The 19,828-nt window shown below is 39.9% G+C and overlaps 1 protein-coding gene across 1 annotated transcript in view; it reads right to left on the bottom strand.

Moving 5' to 3' along the window:
* Positions 1-1,828: 1,828 nt before the first annotated feature.
* The window catches only part of LOC111862381 (serine protease filzig), a 64,116-nt gene continuing 46,116 nt past the window's right edge, over positions 1,829-19,828 (bottom strand). The window contains exons 2-7 of the mRNA XM_023847716.2: positions 17,661-17,753; positions 10,459-12,849; positions 9,310-9,499; positions 7,243-7,508; positions 4,572-4,726; positions 1,829-3,628 (exon numbers count right to left, since the gene is read on the bottom strand). Coding sequence (XP_023703484.1) covers positions 3,464-3,628; positions 4,572-4,726; positions 7,243-7,508; positions 9,310-9,499; positions 10,459-12,849; positions 17,661-17,748 — 3,255 coding nt within the window. The 5' untranslated portion in view covers positions 17,749-17,753 and the 3' untranslated portion in view covers positions 1,829-3,463. The remainder of the gene's footprint in view (positions 3,629-4,571; positions 4,727-7,242; positions 7,509-9,309; positions 9,500-10,458; positions 12,850-17,660; positions 17,754-19,828) is intronic.

The raw sequence follows: 19,828 nt of genomic DNA, 5'->3' as shown, positions 1-19,828 counted from the left end.
TCTATAGAATGTATCAGGTACTGCATACAAACACTTGCCATAAAGAGACTAACAATGTTCATGGAAACCCACAATAAGATCACTTCATGAAGAGACCACAAGGAAGCCTTATATCAGAATTTGGAACCTGAGATAAAGTTCAGGACCTAAGCTACTGCACACATCTGTCAAAGTCAGTTGTAACTGAAATCAACACGATGACAGAAACAGCCACTTGTAAATGGAAGAGCAAGCATAAAGAATTCAGAGGTAGAATGCAACTGGAAAAAAATAAAAACTAATCCACTTGACCATTATAGCACACATAAAATTTCATAGAGGCAAATTGCTTTCTTGCAGTGATCAAATCAAAATAGAAATTCATGAATATGAATATTGCAGAATGAACACAGTATTGTGTTCTGTTTTCTATCCCAGTGAAGGTGAGAAACAGGATAGATCAGTTTGAGTTATTTCATTCAGGTCCGTCACACTAACAATATTATAATAGGTTAATTAATTCCGTCCGGAGTGACTGATGTTTTTTCTTTTTAATCTTTTATTCTTTACATTTTTTGGTCCTATAGACCATCTTCAGAAGGCTATCAACATAGAAACCTTCAGGGAGAGGAAATACAAGGGACATGAACCAATTTGTTTTAAAAAGTTTAACAAAAAAAACTTTTTTAAACATACTAACTGTAATAAATATTTTAACACATTGGTACAAGCCTCTGTAGTTGTTAAAACAGTAGATTTGTACTTTGTACTGGGGCATGCGGTAGTGTAGCTGCTTGAGGCACCATGCTACAGGCCGGAGGGTCGCGGGTTCAAGTCCTGATAAGGTCACTGGATTTTTTTTCATTTGACCTAATCCTTCCAGCTGCACTATGGCCCTGGGGTTGACTCAGCCTCTAGCAGAAATGAGTACCAGGAATTAATTAAATAATTTTCCTGGGGAGTAAAGGGCGGCCGGTGCATAAGGCTGACAACCTTACTGCCATCTTTCAGCTGATTGTCTAGATAATGTGGGACCCTCAACATCTCACAACCCTATTGGCCTTCATGGCCTGTTACAGGGATAGCTTTACTTTTTTTTTTTTACTTTGTATTTTGATGACATTGTATGCATACATTAATGTTCACAAAACATATTCTAATAGTGGTATCTAATTGTATTGATATCCTTCTGAATATGGTCTATAGGACTGAAACATGTAAAGGGTAAAAGATTAAAAAGAAAAAAATTTCATCAGTCACACTGGATGGAATTAATTAATCTTTTGTAGGATAGATCAGAACAGACCCAAATTAACATAAAGTGCAAACATTCTATGAGATTCTATTTCAAATTGTGATTATAAGAGGCAAATATGCTGAGAGAATTCAATCAAGCATATGACATACCTAAATTAAATTTAAAATAGAGCATGACATCACACTTAGAAACTGAGGTTAAGGATGTTCCCTTTGCAATTTCTTAATTTCTTTTGTTTTAAAAATAATTTTAAGTATGTACCAAATGTTTGGAAACAATGACACATAAACTAAGAATTAATATGATTTTAGACTTTGACTGTCATCAGGTATTCTAAATATTAGAGAACAGAACGTTTCAGAAAATAAATCTGATTCATTCCTTAGGTGAGTGGGGAGACACCTACTCTGTTGGGTCCCTTAGAAACAGCTAACCTCAATCTAGTATTTAGAATACCAGATGTTGGACAAAGTCCAAAAACCCAGTAATTCTGAGTGTTATACACCATCAACAGAACACTTTAGAATCTACTAATATCACATAAAATTGTCACAAATGAGGTTAAAATCATAACAAACAGTCATGTAGCAATGCATTTCATAGATCCTGTATTGATCTGAGCATAATAAATGAATTAATTTGTTAATAGACCAACAAGTTTGGCATTTTCATTTTCTTTAACAAATAGGTGCAGAGTAATCATTTAAAACATTTAATTACAATGATACAGCATTCAGCTAGGTTCTGATTGCCACAATATTGGAAACATTTCAAAATCACAGTAATGCAGTACAAGTAACATTAGATGTTTATAAATAAATTCACTATTTGCAAGAAGTGAAATAGCCCAGTACCAACAAGGAGGCAATTAAAATTGTATACAGCGAGCATATGTGTATCAGCTTTTGTCTGGATGCAATACAAACCTTGATGGGTAAAAAAATGAGCAATAATAAAGCTGGGATAGATGTGGTCTTTCAAGCACATAACTTAGAAAACAGAAGATAATGAATATTACATCAGAAGTATGTAGAAGCATTTACCAGTGAACCAGTTTTTCTGGAAATGTTTTCAATCCATCTACTGTCATTCTATTGATCCGGCACTGATTCAGCTTTAAGATGGAAGGATTCATGGCAGTTTCAAGAGAATCATTTCCTTGTAATCATGGCAGGTCATAACTAACTCGATTGATTCAGTGTTTTATCAAACAAATGTACATGCTACCTTCTATAATTGAGATGATCATTATAGCTTCCTAATGGTTTTGTACTCATTTGCATATTTAATGACAAAATATTTCTTGAAAACTGAACAGTTGTCTCTACAAACGTGGTAGTCAAATTTCAACCTTACTTAAATCAGGACAAATTTTTAATAGCTATTCAGTCCCTAGACAGGTCTTGCAGAATTCTGTAACTAATCCAGCTCCCTTCAGCTACATCAAAAGGCATTTATTTCAGTAAGCTTCTTACAATCATCTGCAGAAAGAATGTATCCCTTCTCAGAAAGCTGCAGAATTTGAAGTTCAAATCTATGAAGACAGACAACAAGTGTATTGGCATATTTGAAAATATAAATATGACCAGTGGCATGTTGCTTTTAGAAGACAGACAAAACAAAGTTATATCTATGCAGAAGGCAAACTAGAATCTACCTTCCAGTATGAGAATTTGAAAATGTGTGAATGTTCAAACCTTTTGTTTGCTGTCAAAAACAAGTAACAGAAAATTCTGGTGCTTTGTCAAATTAAAGCAGATTTCACTTTCAATATGGGGAAAAAATATTGGTGCTGTGGCTAGATAAACCATAAAAGCTTGCCTGATATACGAGTACACAAATCTTTCTTGAATTAAGTAATAAGGTATTGTTTATATACATCAAAATCACTGCAGTTACACAAAAGCACTTGATAGTAAAGATTAAGAAGAATAAGTGGCATCATTACACTGAAACTGACAAAATTAGAAAGTTGCAATCCAGGAAGACATAATCTACCACAACAATTTGAAGCAGATATATCCAGTCAGCATTATATAATTTGATAATGCAAAATGTAATTTCAAAGAAATCATGTTCACCAAAAATGGATACAGTACTACTTGGAAGTAAATACTGAGATGTGTGAAAATAATTCAATCATAACATCACTTAAGATCAATAATCCCATGTTTTGAGATTTAATTTTGTTCTGCATGTAAGTAGTCCTATTATCCAGATCTCAATTCATTTTACACCAGTAATAGCATGCAACCAGGGTTTATAGAAAGTGGTGCGCATATAAACACCAGGCAAATATGGGGCAGCACACTTAATTCCATGTGACACAGTCCCGACCAGCACCCAGTGGCCATCTTCTCTCTGCAACATCAGAGGGCCACCACTGTCACCCTGTAAGAAAACATGCCTTAGATTTGTGCTTATATGTTATGAGAATCAAGAATGAAAGTGTTTGTACTAACATATTATAGTTGTCAAAAGCATGCTAGTGTGTTACAAGAGTCAATTACATGCCAAAAAAATGCATAATAAACATGTCTAGAGGATTTGTCAAGAGCTCACAGTCAGACTCTAGATTAAAATTTATTTTGTTACCAAAATGCAGTAAGTTAGGAACACAGCTGAAACCTCATGAATTAAAGAATTCAGTAGAAGTACAGCATATGTTTCAGGTCCCCTTTGTTACATTATTTTCCATGGTGGCCTGTGATCCCATACAGCTCTTTCTTTTAAATTTACAAGGTTTGGTTTGATTAGACTTGGACTGTCTTAGTTTCATCAGATTCTTAGATAAAGCTATTATCCGAACTTAATCGAACATGCTCAGAAAGATTATGCAGATTCACAAAATACTAGGTAAGTAGGGTTTTTTTTATTGCTAGTGGGGTGGGACTAAGTCTCTTGTACTGTGGCCACTTCTGGCCTATTGTACCAGCCCCAGATGATAGGTGAGGGTGATTGTGGAGCAATTGGTGGAATGAAGATGGGCAGGGGAAACCGAAGTACTCAGAGAAAACCTGCCCCAGCGCCACTTTTTCCACCACAAATCCCACTTGACCAGACCCGGGATCGAACCCGGGCTGCTGCGGTGGAAAGCCAGCGACTAACCACTTGAGGTATGGCGCGGCCTTGGATAAGTAGGTTAATGGGGAGAATATAACTAAATGAGCCAGGAATTGCCAACAACATGCTAACACACCTTGGATGTAAGAAAATTATATTTTTTACATCTGGCACATTATATGTATCAGGAAACTATGTCTAAGATACACTGCTGTATTTCATATATCAGGAACATCCTTAGTCAAGAGAGTCTAAAAGCAATGATTTGCACCTCACAGGAGTCCTTCTGCCCATTGGCATAGCCTGCACAGAGGAAACTGTTGAGGATAACCTTGGAATGTCCTGCAGTGTGGAACATTTCTTGGCACACACTGTTCTCTATCACAGGCACCTGCACCTCTTGCAGTAGGTTTGGCACTCCACCTCCTGAAACAAAACTCATTTGTACAGTTCAGAAGAAGCACAATTCCTGCATCCTAAGTCTATCAATGGATCAATCTTTGTGGAAATCTGAATATCTATCTTGCTTATATTCAATTCACTGTTATCAAAAGTACCAGTGTGATGGTTATGCAAACTGCTGAGCTAGGAATAACACTAATATCATGGTGCAATTTTACTTGAGCAGATGTGTGGTATATTTTGTACATCACTTTGCGTTTAGAGAATAACTTGTGAATGTGTAAAAACTGTTTGTTTATTTGTATAAAAACTGTTTCAATTTCCATTAAACATGATCACAATAGTTATTTTATGATCAATGAATAGTACGGTATAGTGAGTTCTCAACTTACATGGACTTGAGTATCACAAATCTATAGATACAGGGATACAAAAGTACATTTCATTCTGTTTAAACAATTGAGGTACTTTAACTTATATGATTGTTAGTACCAGACATAGAGTTTATTTTTATAATACTTTATAATATATGTTACAATGACCTTTTTTGTACATAATGTTTAACTTTAGCTGTACAATGAAAATAATGTATATGTAAAAAAATATGGCATTATAAACACTGGTGTATGACTTACACAGAAACTTTCAAAATGAATTAACCTTGTAAGTTGGGAACTTAGGGTACAAGGCCTTTAGTCTTTAATTGTCGTATGGTAGTAAAAGTACGAGTAACATAAGCTTCCATTAAGGCAGTGTTTGTATAGAATGTGAAACAACTGGTCAGTTACCTGGCATCTACATTTACTTTTCCACTGTGTGGTGGTACCAAATGAATGTGTTGGAAAATGAGAATTTTAGTTCGGAGTTAGGTCACAAACACATGTATTTTTATTCTTTGAATCTGTGCAGCAGTGGTCGATTCAAATACTAATTACATGTCAGCCTTTGTCCATTATTTTAAGTATATTTTATTTAGGCCTACATGGCGTTTTGAGTATTGGCACCATGTTGTATTTATGGAATATTCTCCATTCCCTATTTATCTCACAAAAAATCCTTCAAAATCTGTCTAAGGTTAAGAGACTGATCTCCACATGTTTTGGAAAATATTGCCTTGGCCAATATTCAGAGTCATGGTAATACAATTTGCAAAGCAACAACCTTTACATGTAAATTTTAATGTGAAATTCAAATGTACTCGTATGTAAACAAACAAAATTCTATGGACTAAATCATGTATTACAGCCCTTACATCTGGCACGTAGCACAATGCGTATACCTAACTGTGGAAACCAAGTGTGGGGCGNTTAGCGCGCGTGATGGTGAAAAGTGATGTGAAGAGCGAGCGTTGCAGAAATGCGTGATAATGTGGGATGTTCCCACATCACTCCCCCCCTTGCGAGAAGTGATGTTGCTGCTTGCGAAGAGTATGCTGCGTCTATGCTGGGCCGTGATGATCCAACGTAGGCGTCTTTACTTGATGTTCACCACACGCGCTTCCAATCACGTCGGGGTCACCAATGTGGGATTGTCGTCAGTACTCCAATAGACAAACCACACGAAACTACAATTGTATATATTGAATCGTTCAATGTCAATGCACAGAACACGGAATACACGTATAATGTTCAAGTAGCATACTCATAACCATTATATCTGATATGGAGGCAATACTACTACCTAATTCCAGGGAATTAAGTTATGTTAGTATAATTACAAGAGTTTTATCTGGTACAGAGGAAATACCACCATCTAATTCCAGTGGGACTTCATCATGGTGTTGTTATATTTGGAAGCATTTCATCTGATATGGAAGTAATTCCCGTACACTAACTAACTAACTAACTAACTAACTAACTCCATGGAATGGAGTCTTTCTTCAGAAGCCATCAGTTGCGCAGGTGCTCAAGAATTTCCAAATATTTATGTAACCCGAAAGTTCATTACTGTCTTCACAAGAGCCCTCCACTGGTCCCTACCCTGAGCCAGATCAATCCATTCCATACCCCATCCTATTTCTCTAAGATCCAACTTAATGTTATCCTCCCATCTAAGTCGGTCTTCCTGGTGGTCTCTTTCCTTCTGGCTTTCCCATCAAAATCCCCATGCATGCTACATGCCCTGCCCTTCTTACTCTCCTTGACTTAATCACTCTAATTATACTTGGTGAAGAGAATAATTTATTAAGCTCCTTATTATGCAGTTTTCTCTAACACCCTATAACTTCTTCCCTCTTTGGCCGAAATATTCTCAGCGCTCTGTTCTCAAGCACACTTAGTCTGTGTTCCTATCTTAATTTTAGAGACCAAGTTTCACAATGCCAGTACACAAGTATAGAAAACCCAAGTCATAACAGTGTTCTCACAAACATTATTGCAATAAGTAGAAAATATACTTCCTAACTCCAGCAGACTGGATCATGCCTGTATGAACCATGGCGTGCTGGAAATGCCATTACCAGAATCTGAGGTAGGTTGTAAGGATGTTTTTAAGATTTGATTTTCTATTCAACCATGACAATTGAGTTGAATCATGCCCACCATATTTGAGTCGGCCCCAGCCAGTGACTGTTGCCATCCTGCCAGTGAAATCCTCCTTATCTCGTGGCATACATATGGGCACAATATGTTCATCAAATGCCACAGGTGATTCTAGTTCTAGAAGTGCCAGGTCATTTGCAAATGTGGCTGCGTCATATTGTCGGTGGACTATGACACGTCGTATGTTCTTCGTGACAGAGCGACGTGATTCAAGCTCCCCACTGATGTCAAACTCACCAAACACTGCCACTAGATTCGCTAGAAATCTGAACAAGGGAAGAAGTGAGTCAGGCAGAGTCCCATTTCAACACTTTTAAGTTAAATTTAACAGTGAAGATCATAGTTCCAGAATGATTTGATTATTTCATAATTTAACTACTTATGAGCAATTAGTTGATATATTGATTAATCATCATAGTAGTTTAACTAACCCTATGTTAGTAGAACACAAAGATTCAATACCAATATTACCAAACCCTATCACCTGATAAGATTCTTAGCAAGTTCTGTACCCTTTGATGCCCACACTCTTTATCCACCAGTCTGTGGATCAACCATGTCACAGCTCAGGTGGTTAGTTGCCAGCTTACCACTCAGACAGCCCAGGTTCAACCACAAGTCAGGTCATGTGGGATTTGTGGTTGACAAATTGGCACTGGGGCAGGTTTTTTCCGAATACTTCGATTTCCCCAAACAATTCACATTCTACCAAATGTCCCACACTCACCCTCATCTAATCATCTGAGGCTGGTACAATATGCCAATCAGTGGCCGACATACCAAGCGGATTCAGACTCAACCCATCCAAAAAATTAAAAAAAATATATACATTTCTCACTTGGTCCTACTTTTCACCATTTTCTGTAATCCTGTATACACTTCTTAACCTCCATATCTCAGCTTCCTTTTCAAGCCCATAGTTACCTGTATGATTTCACTATCCTAAGAGCACTAAGAGACCTGCATAAATCATATTTTTTCTTGCTATGTAATACTGCAAATTCCCAATTTATTTTATCCCTCTATGATCGAAAATTCTCAACATTTCCTTCTGAAATGTTTGTAATTTTATATAAGATTTGAGGTTTTCATGGTGGTGTAGGTTCATATTACCGTCTTCTGCTTTATGATACCATGTATTTCTTGTGTTAGTACAAATGTTTCAGTGAATGAACTGCCACCATCATCACTGACTTCTATCCTGAAACTGGTGGCAGTGTCCCCCCCTAAATAATGATAGGTACTACAAGACTACGTAGTATCATAGCCTAAAAGACCACAACATGAAAATAACAATTTTAACTCTTCCTTCAAAATCAGATATCATGTTTCATAACTATTAATATAAATAGCAAAATTATTGTTTGGTGAAATCTTTCCTGATCTCACGTATTTTAGATATCAGTTAACAGAAATGTGTTGTATTACAATAAAAGACTAATTAGTAAATTAATAATTATTTAAAATTTGAGATCTAAACATAGGAAAATGGTTATTTGTATATCATGTGGGTCTCATGTAATGAACTGCGAACATATGTTAATTTTTGAATACTTGCAATTTTACTTAAATTATACACAGACACATGAAAATGGTCTGGTAGAATTTTAAAACTATGTATCAAATAGTTACCCTAAATAGAAAATAAAAGGATGAAATGGAAGGAGCGAATAAAAGTATATATTTTAAAGAATGATTTCTACACTGCATGTTGTGGAAAATGGTAGCAACATCCAGGAGATGATTGAAGTTATTAGTCCTATAATAATAATAATAATAATAATACATGCTCAGTGATGCAAGATTTTTATCCTAATATCATTAAGAAAACCACAAAGGGAGGCAAAATGCATTCACTTGAATGGCGGGTTTCATACAGTTTGTCTTATCAGAGGTTTATATCCAGACATGGAATTGGGTGACAGACAAGTCTCTCAAAAGAAATAGGCCAAAAAAAAAAAGAAGCTTCATTTCTCTGAGAACAGGCAATAATAAAATGAGTGTTTATTAATGTAGAAACCAGAGATTTTGTTAACATCTTACTTCCTGTGAAGACAATGAACTTACCCTGGCTGACAGTGTGCGGCCGTGATAACATAGCGAGAGGTAATAAGCACACCACCACACTTGTTCTTGGTGAACAGCCCAAGCCATGTGGACTCCCGCACTAGTACCTGCCATGGCCATTCCCCAAATGTAGCACCCTTTCCACCCACAATGCGCCCGCTCTTCTGCATGAGAGGCCTCACCCCACACTCTGAAACAGAAGGGATATTAGAAAACAGTGAACACCGTATCAAATCCTGCAATAAGACATTAGCATTAAAGAGGGCTGCATAAATATATGTAAAGTTCTGACTGCGGAGCACGAGTAGTGTAGTTGGTTGCGGCACTATGCTACAAGCCGGAAGGTTGCGGGTTCAAATCCTGATGAGATCATTGGATTTTTTTCAATTGACCTAATCCTTCCAGTCGCACTATGTTCCTGGGGTCGACTCAGCCTCTAACAGAAATGAGTACTAGGAATATTCTTGGGAGTAAAGGGCGGCTGGCATGTCAGGCTGACAACCTTGCCGCCATCTTTGAGCCGATTGTCTAGAAAATGTGGGAACCTCAACATCTCACAACCCTATGGGCCTCCAAGGCCTTTTACAGGGATACCTTTACTTTTTTACTTTTTAAAGCTTTGACTGCTCTCCTACTTAAACACCTTCATGGTGTGATATTTAGGGAGAGGTGAAAGTTTACCATTTTATTTTATCCATGCCTACTGAACATAGAGTACACTGTATCACTGCAGTGATGTATTTATTAAACCAAGGAACCGATTAACATAAAGCGGTCTTGTGCCATGAGATTACCAGTTCAACTACATGGTTAGTATTAAGTTTCGCATTCTGTTTTAAAACTGAAAGTTTAACCATTAATGTTGAAATTATAAGAATTATTGAGTGTCATCTTGAAAATCTACACCTCATGTCTAAAGGAACATTAAACACATATTCTGAATTGCATTCTTGACAGAACACAAAAATACATACATTCCAACCCCACGTCTTTGCTTCAAAGGTCTTGTGGGTTTCACTAAATTATGGATACAACTATTTCAGTGTTTGCAGTCACTGAGCTAGAATTCGAAAAGTAGTTCTAGAAGCAAAACTTGTGGCATGTAGGTTCTTAATGGACACGCAGTATTGTCCCCTTTCATTCACTCACCATGCTTGTAGTCAACAGGACTAGGGGTTGTGGTAAGTTCATCATCATTATCAACAGCTGTTGTCAGTGTATAGTCCAGCAAAGTAGTGGACTCCTCTGTTGTAGTTGTCTTGGAAGGGACAGTCTCATCCTCTTGCTGCAAGAGCTGTGTTGTTGAGCTTGTTGTTGTACTTCTTTTGGTTGTTACTTTCACAGTGCTTGCAGGTCGGTATGTGGTGGACGGGCGTGATGGCCTCTGTGAACTCGGCTTCAATGTTGAAGGTCGCTGTGAAGACGGTTTTGAACTTTGTGTGGGCTTTATGCTTGTCGGCCTTGGTCGTGGTGTCTGTGAAGGTCTGGTGGAGTGTAGAGTTGGTCTAGAAGTTTGTGTGGGCCTTATGCTGGGTCTGGTTGTTTGTAAGGGTCTCACACTGGATGGTCGAGTATTTGATGAAGGCCTTGGTCTTGTCGTCTGGGACGGTCGTGTTGGTTGAGGCCTTAGAGTCTGAGTTTGCGTTGCCTGAGAAGTGCTAGGCCTACGAGTAGGGGTTGAAACTGAGACTGTGGGTTTACGTGTTGGTGTGGCCTGGACTGGCCTTTTGGAGGTAGATGGCCTCCTTGTTGTGGTAACACGGGTGGTTGTCACGTTTTTTCCACTATACAGCACTTCCTCTAAGTCCTGGAAGTTACCATCAAGAGAGAGCACGATCTTGTCAACAAAAGTCTGCAGCTTGTTATCCAGCTTGTCATCCTCCACAAATAATGGAGTGGGAATATCATCCACATTGAAGAGGTCTTCAGGATTAGGAGGAAGCACCACTGGGGGACGCTCATGTTGAGTCATGTTGAAAGACGGGTTTCTTACAGGAGGGAAGTTGGCCAGCTGGTCTAGTCCTAAGGTGGTTTCTGGATAGTCAATAGGGGTTGTTACCCATGGCCGATTGCTGACTAAAGTAGTACCTGATGTTGGTCGATTTGTCAGTCCTGGATAATTAGTCACATATACTGTATCGATGCCAGGCCTACTGGTGACCTGTGTGCTGCCTGCGGTGGGTCGAATTGTGAAAGAAGATGTTCCCGAGCCGAGCTGATGTGTGAAGTATGTTGGTACAGTACTGGGCTGATTTGTGAAATGGGCCACGCTCAAGGTGGGCCTAAAAGTAAATTGTGCTGTGGGACGGTCACTGTGTTGTGTTGTGGGTCGGTTAGTGGATTGTGTAGAGCTGGGTCGTTTAGTGATGATGGTTGAAGTTGTGCTGGAGGGCCTCTTGGTTATAAAGAACCCTGTGGACGGTTTTGCTGTAGATGGCCTCTTTGTTACCAAAGTAGGAGCCGTAGTGCTGATCTTATTGCTTGTTGTGATGATGGTAGGCCGCTTGGAGGAGGAAGTAGTTGTGGTGATGTCAGTAGAGAGCGGGCCGAGCACAATAACGGTAGGGGCGGGTCTGGAGGTACCTTGCTGGGTTGTGATTACATCATATGATGGCCCCACTACATGATGTGAGCTTGTACTGCTAGATGAAAAGCCAGGCCGTAAAGTGGTGTACGATGACGGAGTCTTGCTGTAAATTGTATCCGGTTTCCACGACGTTGATGGAGAGGGCTTGCCATTCACAGCCACCCACGTGGACAAGCCCGCGGGCGATGAGCTGTCCAGAGAGACGATCTCTGGTTCGGGCTCTGGGCCAGGATCGACCAAGCCACCGCTTGTATCATTGAGCATCGATATAATGTGGTTGATGGACTCTGGGTTCGGTCCTGAGTCAGGACGCTTGGTGATGGTAGGGACGAGCACCAGACCCTCATTGTACTCGTGTGATGGGGTGGGCCGTGGCCTGAACGATGAAGCCCATTTACTGGCCGTCGAGTAGTACGTAGGTGTCACCGACATCGTGCTTTTCTCCTCCAGGTGATACTTCGGTGTTGACGGCTCTTCATCCACGCTGTTGCTTTGCACATAACTGAACGTACTTAGCTCTGGTCGAAGCGTTGTTTCTGAACTCTGTTGAGTTGCAACTGCCATAGGACGATCAGGACCTGTGATTAAGACGGTGTCGGCATCAGGGTGGGCCGACACGTGGAGCTGAGGGTTGTTTAGAAGTTCGCTGATGGAGGAAGACTCCATGTAACTAGGCCGCTTGCTGGTTGCAACGATGGAGTTGGGATTATCGGGAGGGAATGTGGCTGTGTTATCGGATAAAAGGTCGGAGTCTGGCAGCTGGAAAGTGTGTCCTGGAGGCAGGCGACAACACGCGCCAAAGAGAAAGCCGTCCATGCAGGACCCCACTACCTCACCCTCTCGTGCTGAACATTCGTAGTTGAACATGCAGATCCCGAGCTCCGCCGAAAGGGTGTCGCTCTCGGGCCGGCACGGCTTCGGCACGATCCGGTATCCGCCAAACAGCTTGCGACCTGTACACACGAACAGCAGGCATTACCTTCAGAAAATTAGCACCAGAACTTATACTCCAGAATATTATATGGATTCCCAAGAACTGGTCTGGACTTCGTGGAGGAGAAAAAAGTACCTGCTGGTACCGGAAATCAAACATCGATTAAGATAAATTTGTTCTATAATTTGACGCCTGAACTGATTGGGTCTTACGCTTGCAGTAAATCTTCTGATAAAAGTAAAGGAAAAACACACATATAACGGTTGTAATATTTGTTCGTCCGCCAGTCCAATGTCTGCCTGTCCGACCAAATATTTCAGTATTATAGACACAGGTGAATATACTTCAAGCATCCTGAGGAAAATATAAGTTCTAAAATAAATTCGTAAAAATACGTTCTTTGCCATCCTCGTAACAAGTTTTATTTTAATCCAAGGGAAAGAACCCACGGAACTCATTGAATTGGAGGCTGACTAATTCCAATATCCGGTCTGAACGCTATGGAGAAGAGAAAACTCTTGAGTCTCCCAGGAATAAAATTCTGATTCATTAGATGTGAAGATCTAGCGTAGTTGTCATACCGACTATCCCATATATATATATATATATATATATATATATATATATATATATATATATATATAGACGTTTGGCTCATGAGTAAGCATGCAAATAAAAAAAGAACTGAATTAAAATGAATACACAGGATGTTTCTAAATTATTGTCGGGGTTTCCGTGGCTTCCAGTTTTCAAACCGGAAGTAATAAAATAAAACTGCTGAAGGAATATGAAAGAGTACTCCAAAAGTTTTATTATTCATAGAATCAATAAAGGGTTGCCAAAATAAAACCTTTTTGAGTTCATTTTCATATTCCATTAGCAGTGCTATTTTGTTGTATCCAGTCCACGGGAACCCCCGACAGTAATTCAGAATCATATTGTATATATTGTAATGGTTTCGATCAATAAGTTGCCATGCAAGTGCTCTGTAAACACGGTCCAACTCTTAACAATAGAAGAAGCTGTGTTTTCTGTAGATCCGACCGACGCGCCAGTAGACTGGCTGGCCATGTCCGTTCCTCAGCTATATAAGTAAGTGACAAAATTCGTTCAGCGCAGTTACGAGTTACGAGTCAGTCGTAAGCTGGAGGAATGAGTCCAGAAGAACTTTTAGTTCCGAGGTTCCAGCGTGATTAAAGACTGAAAGAAGTTTTCATTGTGATCTGAATTACCAATTTCTGTTTTGAGATCCGTTGCTAGGAGACAACTTGTGGAAACTGAGAATCCTAGTAAGTGTGCGACGTTGGACTTGAAAGTGTGAAAATCAGTAATAGTGTAATAATTATTTGTAGTTAGACCTGTAGGTTGTTAATATTTCTTTTTATTGCTAGTGGGGTGGGACTAAGTCCGTTGTACTGCGGCCACTTCTGGCCTATTGTACCAGCCCCAGATGACAGGTGAGAGTGATTGTGGAGCAATTGGTGGAATGAAGATTGGCAGGGGAAACCGAAGTACTCGGATAAAACCTGCCCCAGCGCCACTTTGTCCACCACAAATCCCACTTGACCAGACCCGGGATGGAACCCGGGTCGTCGCGGTGGGAAGCCAGCGACTAACCGCTTGAGCTATGGCGCGGCCAAGGGTTGTTAATAAATCCAATTACCAACCCGAATCCCTTCTTTAGTCACCCTACACGTTACAATATATACACAAATACACAGAGAAAGAGAAAGAGAAAGACAGAGAGGAGAGAGTTGTGAAAAGAGTAAATTTGATTTCGATAAACAATAATGAACTAATGGAGAATGCTGACGTTTGAGAAAGGACACTGCGAGTCTGGTAGAAATTCATCGACGTCTGGAAGGAGCGCATTCACTCCTCTTCAGGGCCGAAAAGTACACAAAGCAGAGTAAGCTAACAAGCAACCAGCAAACTTGCTACTTGCTTCTTTGCCTGCTCACTTTACTCCTCTCTCCTGAAGATGGCGGGAGTACGTAACTCCTAAACTTCGGCATACTTGGCATTACATCATGGCCTTGAGGACCTCTGTTCTCACAATATAATTACATATTTGAAATTCTGATTTGATACACATTTTTGGGATGGACAAAGAGACGATCACACAACATTAAATGCACTTACACTTATCACTCTGAGATAAGGTCACTAACTGGTCCATTTTATGGTGGCTGTTCCCGTCTCGAGTGACGTCACAAAAGAGTTTCCAGTTTGTTATATGGAAGCGTAACAAATGAGGGACAAATTTCGTAGTTGAGGGATCAGGTGCTCCGGAGGTTGAACTCGGTAATGTTGCTGAAGATAACATCTAAAAGCACACTTAATAGTTTGATGGTCACGGACATGTTCTCTACAGCCGCATGAAGTGACGCAAAGTGCTTCATATAAAGATGTATGCTACTCGTACTAATGGCACAGGGTTCGTGTGAAAGACGAAGTGAAACGAACTTCGATGGAAGCAATGGTGTCTGATTTTAAGACGTTCATGAAAGTAACTGGAGGTAAAATTGTCTCTATGTTTAACTAATTAAGCACTACGCCATGAAGATTCTTGACTTCGGCACTAGTTAGAGGTGAGTGTCAGCTTCACACCCAGGCCGTTTTACCCCCCAGGGAATATGCCCATTGTATAGGAGGCTGGGTGGGCCTCAGAGCCGGTCTGGACGACGTACAGAAGAGATAATTCTTGACCCTACCAGGACTCGAACTCCGATCCCTCGGTCTTCTAGCCCGTAGCCCTTCGTTATACTATTCCGGCTTCACAAAGTAACTGGAGCTACTATGGAAAATCATGAAGAAAACTATCAGCAGGAGATCTCTTGACAAGCTGAGCGACTATCAGCTCCTCCAGAACTTCTGTAAACCACAGAGTTAGAATGTAACCCTGCACAATTTTTAAAATGTCTTTATACAGTAGAAAGTGTTCAGGAAACTAAGTTATACAGTAAATTCAATAGATTATATATTTAAATTAGAATGAAATATTTCACTCTTAAAACCGGTAAAAAGGGCCACACATGCACGTCTGTCAGGTAGCTAAAGTAGGTTATGCGCATATATTTTTTATTGTTATTATTGCTAGTGGGGTGGGACTAAGTCCCTTGTACTGCGGCCACTTCTGGCCTATTGTACCAGAACCAGATGATACGTGAGGGTGATTGTGGAGCAATTGGTGGAATGATGATTGGCAGGGGAAACCGAAGTACTCGGAGAAAACCTATCCCGGCGCCACTTTGTCCACCACAAATCCCACTTGACCAGACCCGGGATCGAACCCGGGCCGCCGCGGTGGAAAGCCAACGACTAACAGCTTGAGCTATGGCGCGGCCTAAATGCACATAAGAAAACAAACTTCGTCAGAATAAGATTGACTTTTCTTGTGCACAACTAAAGTACACGTACTCGTATTTCTAAAATAACATCAAATGGAAACTTTGGAAATCCTCATACAAGAATAAAGCAACGGGTGAAGATATTTTACTACGAATGTATAATAATACTAGCATAACAAATATTGGGAGTTTAGAGAGAAATCTCATTTGCCACGTAAGTTATCGTACCATTAATTTCTCCTGCTTTCTCCTGTATTCGTTACCAATCCTACATGTTACTGCAAGAACGTCGAGTGTGACGTTTAAAGATATCTCACATGAATAATACGCACAATTAATCAATCGTAGATCTGATTCACATGGTATATTACACTTCAGATATTCACAACAAAATATTATTAGTAATCAAAGAACAGAAGAGATGCATTGAAACAAGAGACTCCTTGATCATTCATTAACTCTTCCATAACTTACGTCCATGCACCGTGATGGTGCTCAACAATTCGCTGCTATGGTAACTGCAAACTGCGTAATTTGAGAATGTTATCACATTGTTTCATTACTTTTTATATAGAAGGAGCGACTAATTTTTAAAGACAATTGCCTCAAAATAATTTTATGAAGTATCATTTATTACGTGCTAAAGTACTGATACAAATGTAAAATATTTTATTATTTTAGAAGTATTGAAATTAAACGCAGAAAAGTTAAATATTGTGGCGTATTTACTCCATGCAAGAATGACTGAGGCACCGAAACAGCCGTTTCTAAGTAATGCACGCAACAATGGAATAAAGGGTTATACATCCCTCTAATAGGCAGCGGCTCGGTAAACACACTTCCGAGAAGGCATAATGACGTCACACCCCAGTAGTGTTTAGCTATCACGTGACTTGTGTTTTCTGTGTGGTCTATGCTACGCAACAATAGAACTGTGTTTTCTACGTTGTCCGTGCCGCGGTTTTTTTTAACACAAGTTCGCTTGCAGCTAAAAAGAGTTTTAGTTGAGTTCTGAGGTTCCATGGTGATTGAACAAGAAATGACAAGAAGACTTAATAGTGATTTGAAGTGCTACTTTCTGTGTTGAGATCCAAAGCTAGGAGACGACTAGATGAAGCTGATAATATTAGTGTGTGTAACGGTGAACCGTAAATTGTGTAAATCAGAGATATCGCTGTATTAATTGTAATTCAGAGACATTGTAACCGAAGTGCCCGTAAACCCCCTATACATGACAATATTATACTAAACTAAGTTATTTGATTGCTTTGTACTTATGACTTTGGTGTCGAAACTTGCCGTGCAAACTGAAATAAGTCATGTGGATGTCGTGATTAGATGGTCTTGAGTTCAAACATTAAAATTGTAGTTATTTAAATTATAATTGGTGTTGTCCTGCCTCTTCGAGTGGAACTGTTAGAAGAGCGCTTGTTCCCGGAACTTCTTACAGAATTGTGCGAACTCTGCAGGCTGTACTCACTGTCAGTTGTGTCCTGGTATACTTCGATCGCCCCACAACAGTACAGCAGCAGCAACAACAAGAGTAACGCCGCCCCGGACCGCGCCATCCGTCCTGTAACAAGCAGTGCAATGTAGGTATTCTACCGGATACATTCACAGTTAACTTGTTTTGTGATCAATGGATTTGTAAGGCAGAGGAAAGGCATAAAAGACTTAAGCGAGAAGAGGCGTCCTGTTGATCAACATCCGAACTTGGGATCTTCTGACAAGGAAGTAGAGAGGCTAATATTTCAAACGTGAAGTCTGGTTGATGAAGAGGAGGAAAAGGGAAGGGGGAGACAAAATCTATGAAAATCTTTCACAAGTAACCTACAGGTCTGCTTCTTAAGCTTTCTGTGCTTCTACAGAAATTGGTGGAGCCGGGACAGCATAGTAGCAATAACGACTGGCTACGGAATGGACGACCGAGGGGTCGGAGTTCGAGTCTCGTTAGGGTCAAGTATTTTATGTCCTTACGTCGACCAGACTGGCTCTGGGGCTCATCCAGCCTCCTATCCATTGTGTACAGGGGCCTATTTCCCCGGAGGTAAAGCTGCCGGGGAGTGAAGCTGGCCACTCACCAACTAGTGCCGAGGTCAAGAAAATGTGCCTCTATACATCCACTCCCCATATGCCTTCATGAAACAGTGCTTCATTAGTTAAGCACAGGAACAACTTTCCCTTTTGCAACAATTGGTTTTAAGGAACATAAAAGAAAATTCTACTGTGAACAAAAAAAGAACAACCAGCAATATCTACAATTAATATGTTGTTGGACATTATCCATCATTTTGTCTGTTCTTAAAAAACAGTTCTGTTTCTTTTAAAAAACACAACGTTTCGGGGACTGGATTCTGTTCCCGTCTTGAAAGCCCCATACCACAGTCATCGCTCTTTCAAGATAACTTTACGAGCCAGCAAGGCCCTACTAAGGGATAGGATCCAGTTCCACCGGTTTAAGAAAGCCGCACTCAACAAACAAATCAACGACCTGAAATCATTTTTCCGGAAATCAACTAATCATTCAGACCAACTCTGCATCCTGGCTGCAGTGGAAAGCTCATACAAACATTTTCTGAAGCTGAAGGAGATCCAGATTCAAAAATTCTCAGCTCTAAAAAATCACCATCAGACCACCAGGACCCCGGAAACCATTCAGAGGTCCGAGAAATTTGTCATAAATTTATCCGACCATGTTCTTACAGAATCTGAAGAATCAATTCTCAAGAAAGGGCTGAATTTCGCAATAAATAACAGAATGTCTAACCTTGACATGGCATGTGCGGCAGAATCTGCTAAGTCCAAATTTCCCCCCGCCTTGGGTATGGAGTTCTGTTGGTGGATCCGGTGTATGTTAGCGAAAGCAAAACCTTTTTCATCTAACACGACGAGGAGGGAATCCATGGCGTTGAAATCTTTAAAAAATAATAGGCATGTACGAATTCTACAAGCTGACAAGGGAAACTGCATGGTGGTGTTGAACGAATCTACTTACAAGGAGAAGACAGCCAGCCTCCTAGATGCAAGAGTATATGAAATTTTACTCAAGGATCTTACAGCCCAAATTGAGAGGAATATACAGACACTCCTTACTAAAGATAAAACTGTCCTTCCCACAGCACTGATGAGTAAACTGACTCCCTACCACAGCAAACCTCCTCACCTCTACGGACTCCCCAAAATACCAAGCCTGGTATCCCACACAGACCAATAATTAGTTCTATTGATCGTCCTTGCTATGCATTAGCTGAATTCCTCCATAAGATCCTCAGCCCTCTATCTGGAAACACAGGTTCCTTCGTAAAGAACATTTTATAAAATCAATACAGGATATCAACCTGCAAAAAGAAGACTGCCTTGAAAGTTTTGACGTTGTTAGTGTGTTCACCAACGTACCAGTGGAAGAGGTCTTACAAATCACAAGAAATAGACTCAGAACGGATCCTTCCTTCCCAGAACGCTCACCTTCACAAGTTGAAGACGTGATGGAACTACTGGACATCTGCTTAAAAATCACATACTTCCAGTTTGAAAATACGTTCTACCAGCAAAAGGAAGGTATAGCAATGGGAAACTCACTAACTCCGGTGGTCAGTAATAATTTCATGGAATATTTTGAAGAAATAGCAATAGACACAGCTGAATACA

Source organism: Cryptotermes secundus, unplaced genomic scaffold (genome assembly GCF_002891405.2).
Source record: "Cryptotermes secundus unplaced genomic scaffold, Csec_1.0 scaffold674, whole genome shotgun sequence".
Taxonomy (NCBI): Eukaryota; Metazoa; Arthropoda; class Insecta; order Blattodea; family Kalotermitidae; genus Cryptotermes; species Cryptotermes secundus.
Note: the sequence above shows the minus strand (reverse complement) of the source record. Positions and strands in the feature narration are given on the sequence as shown.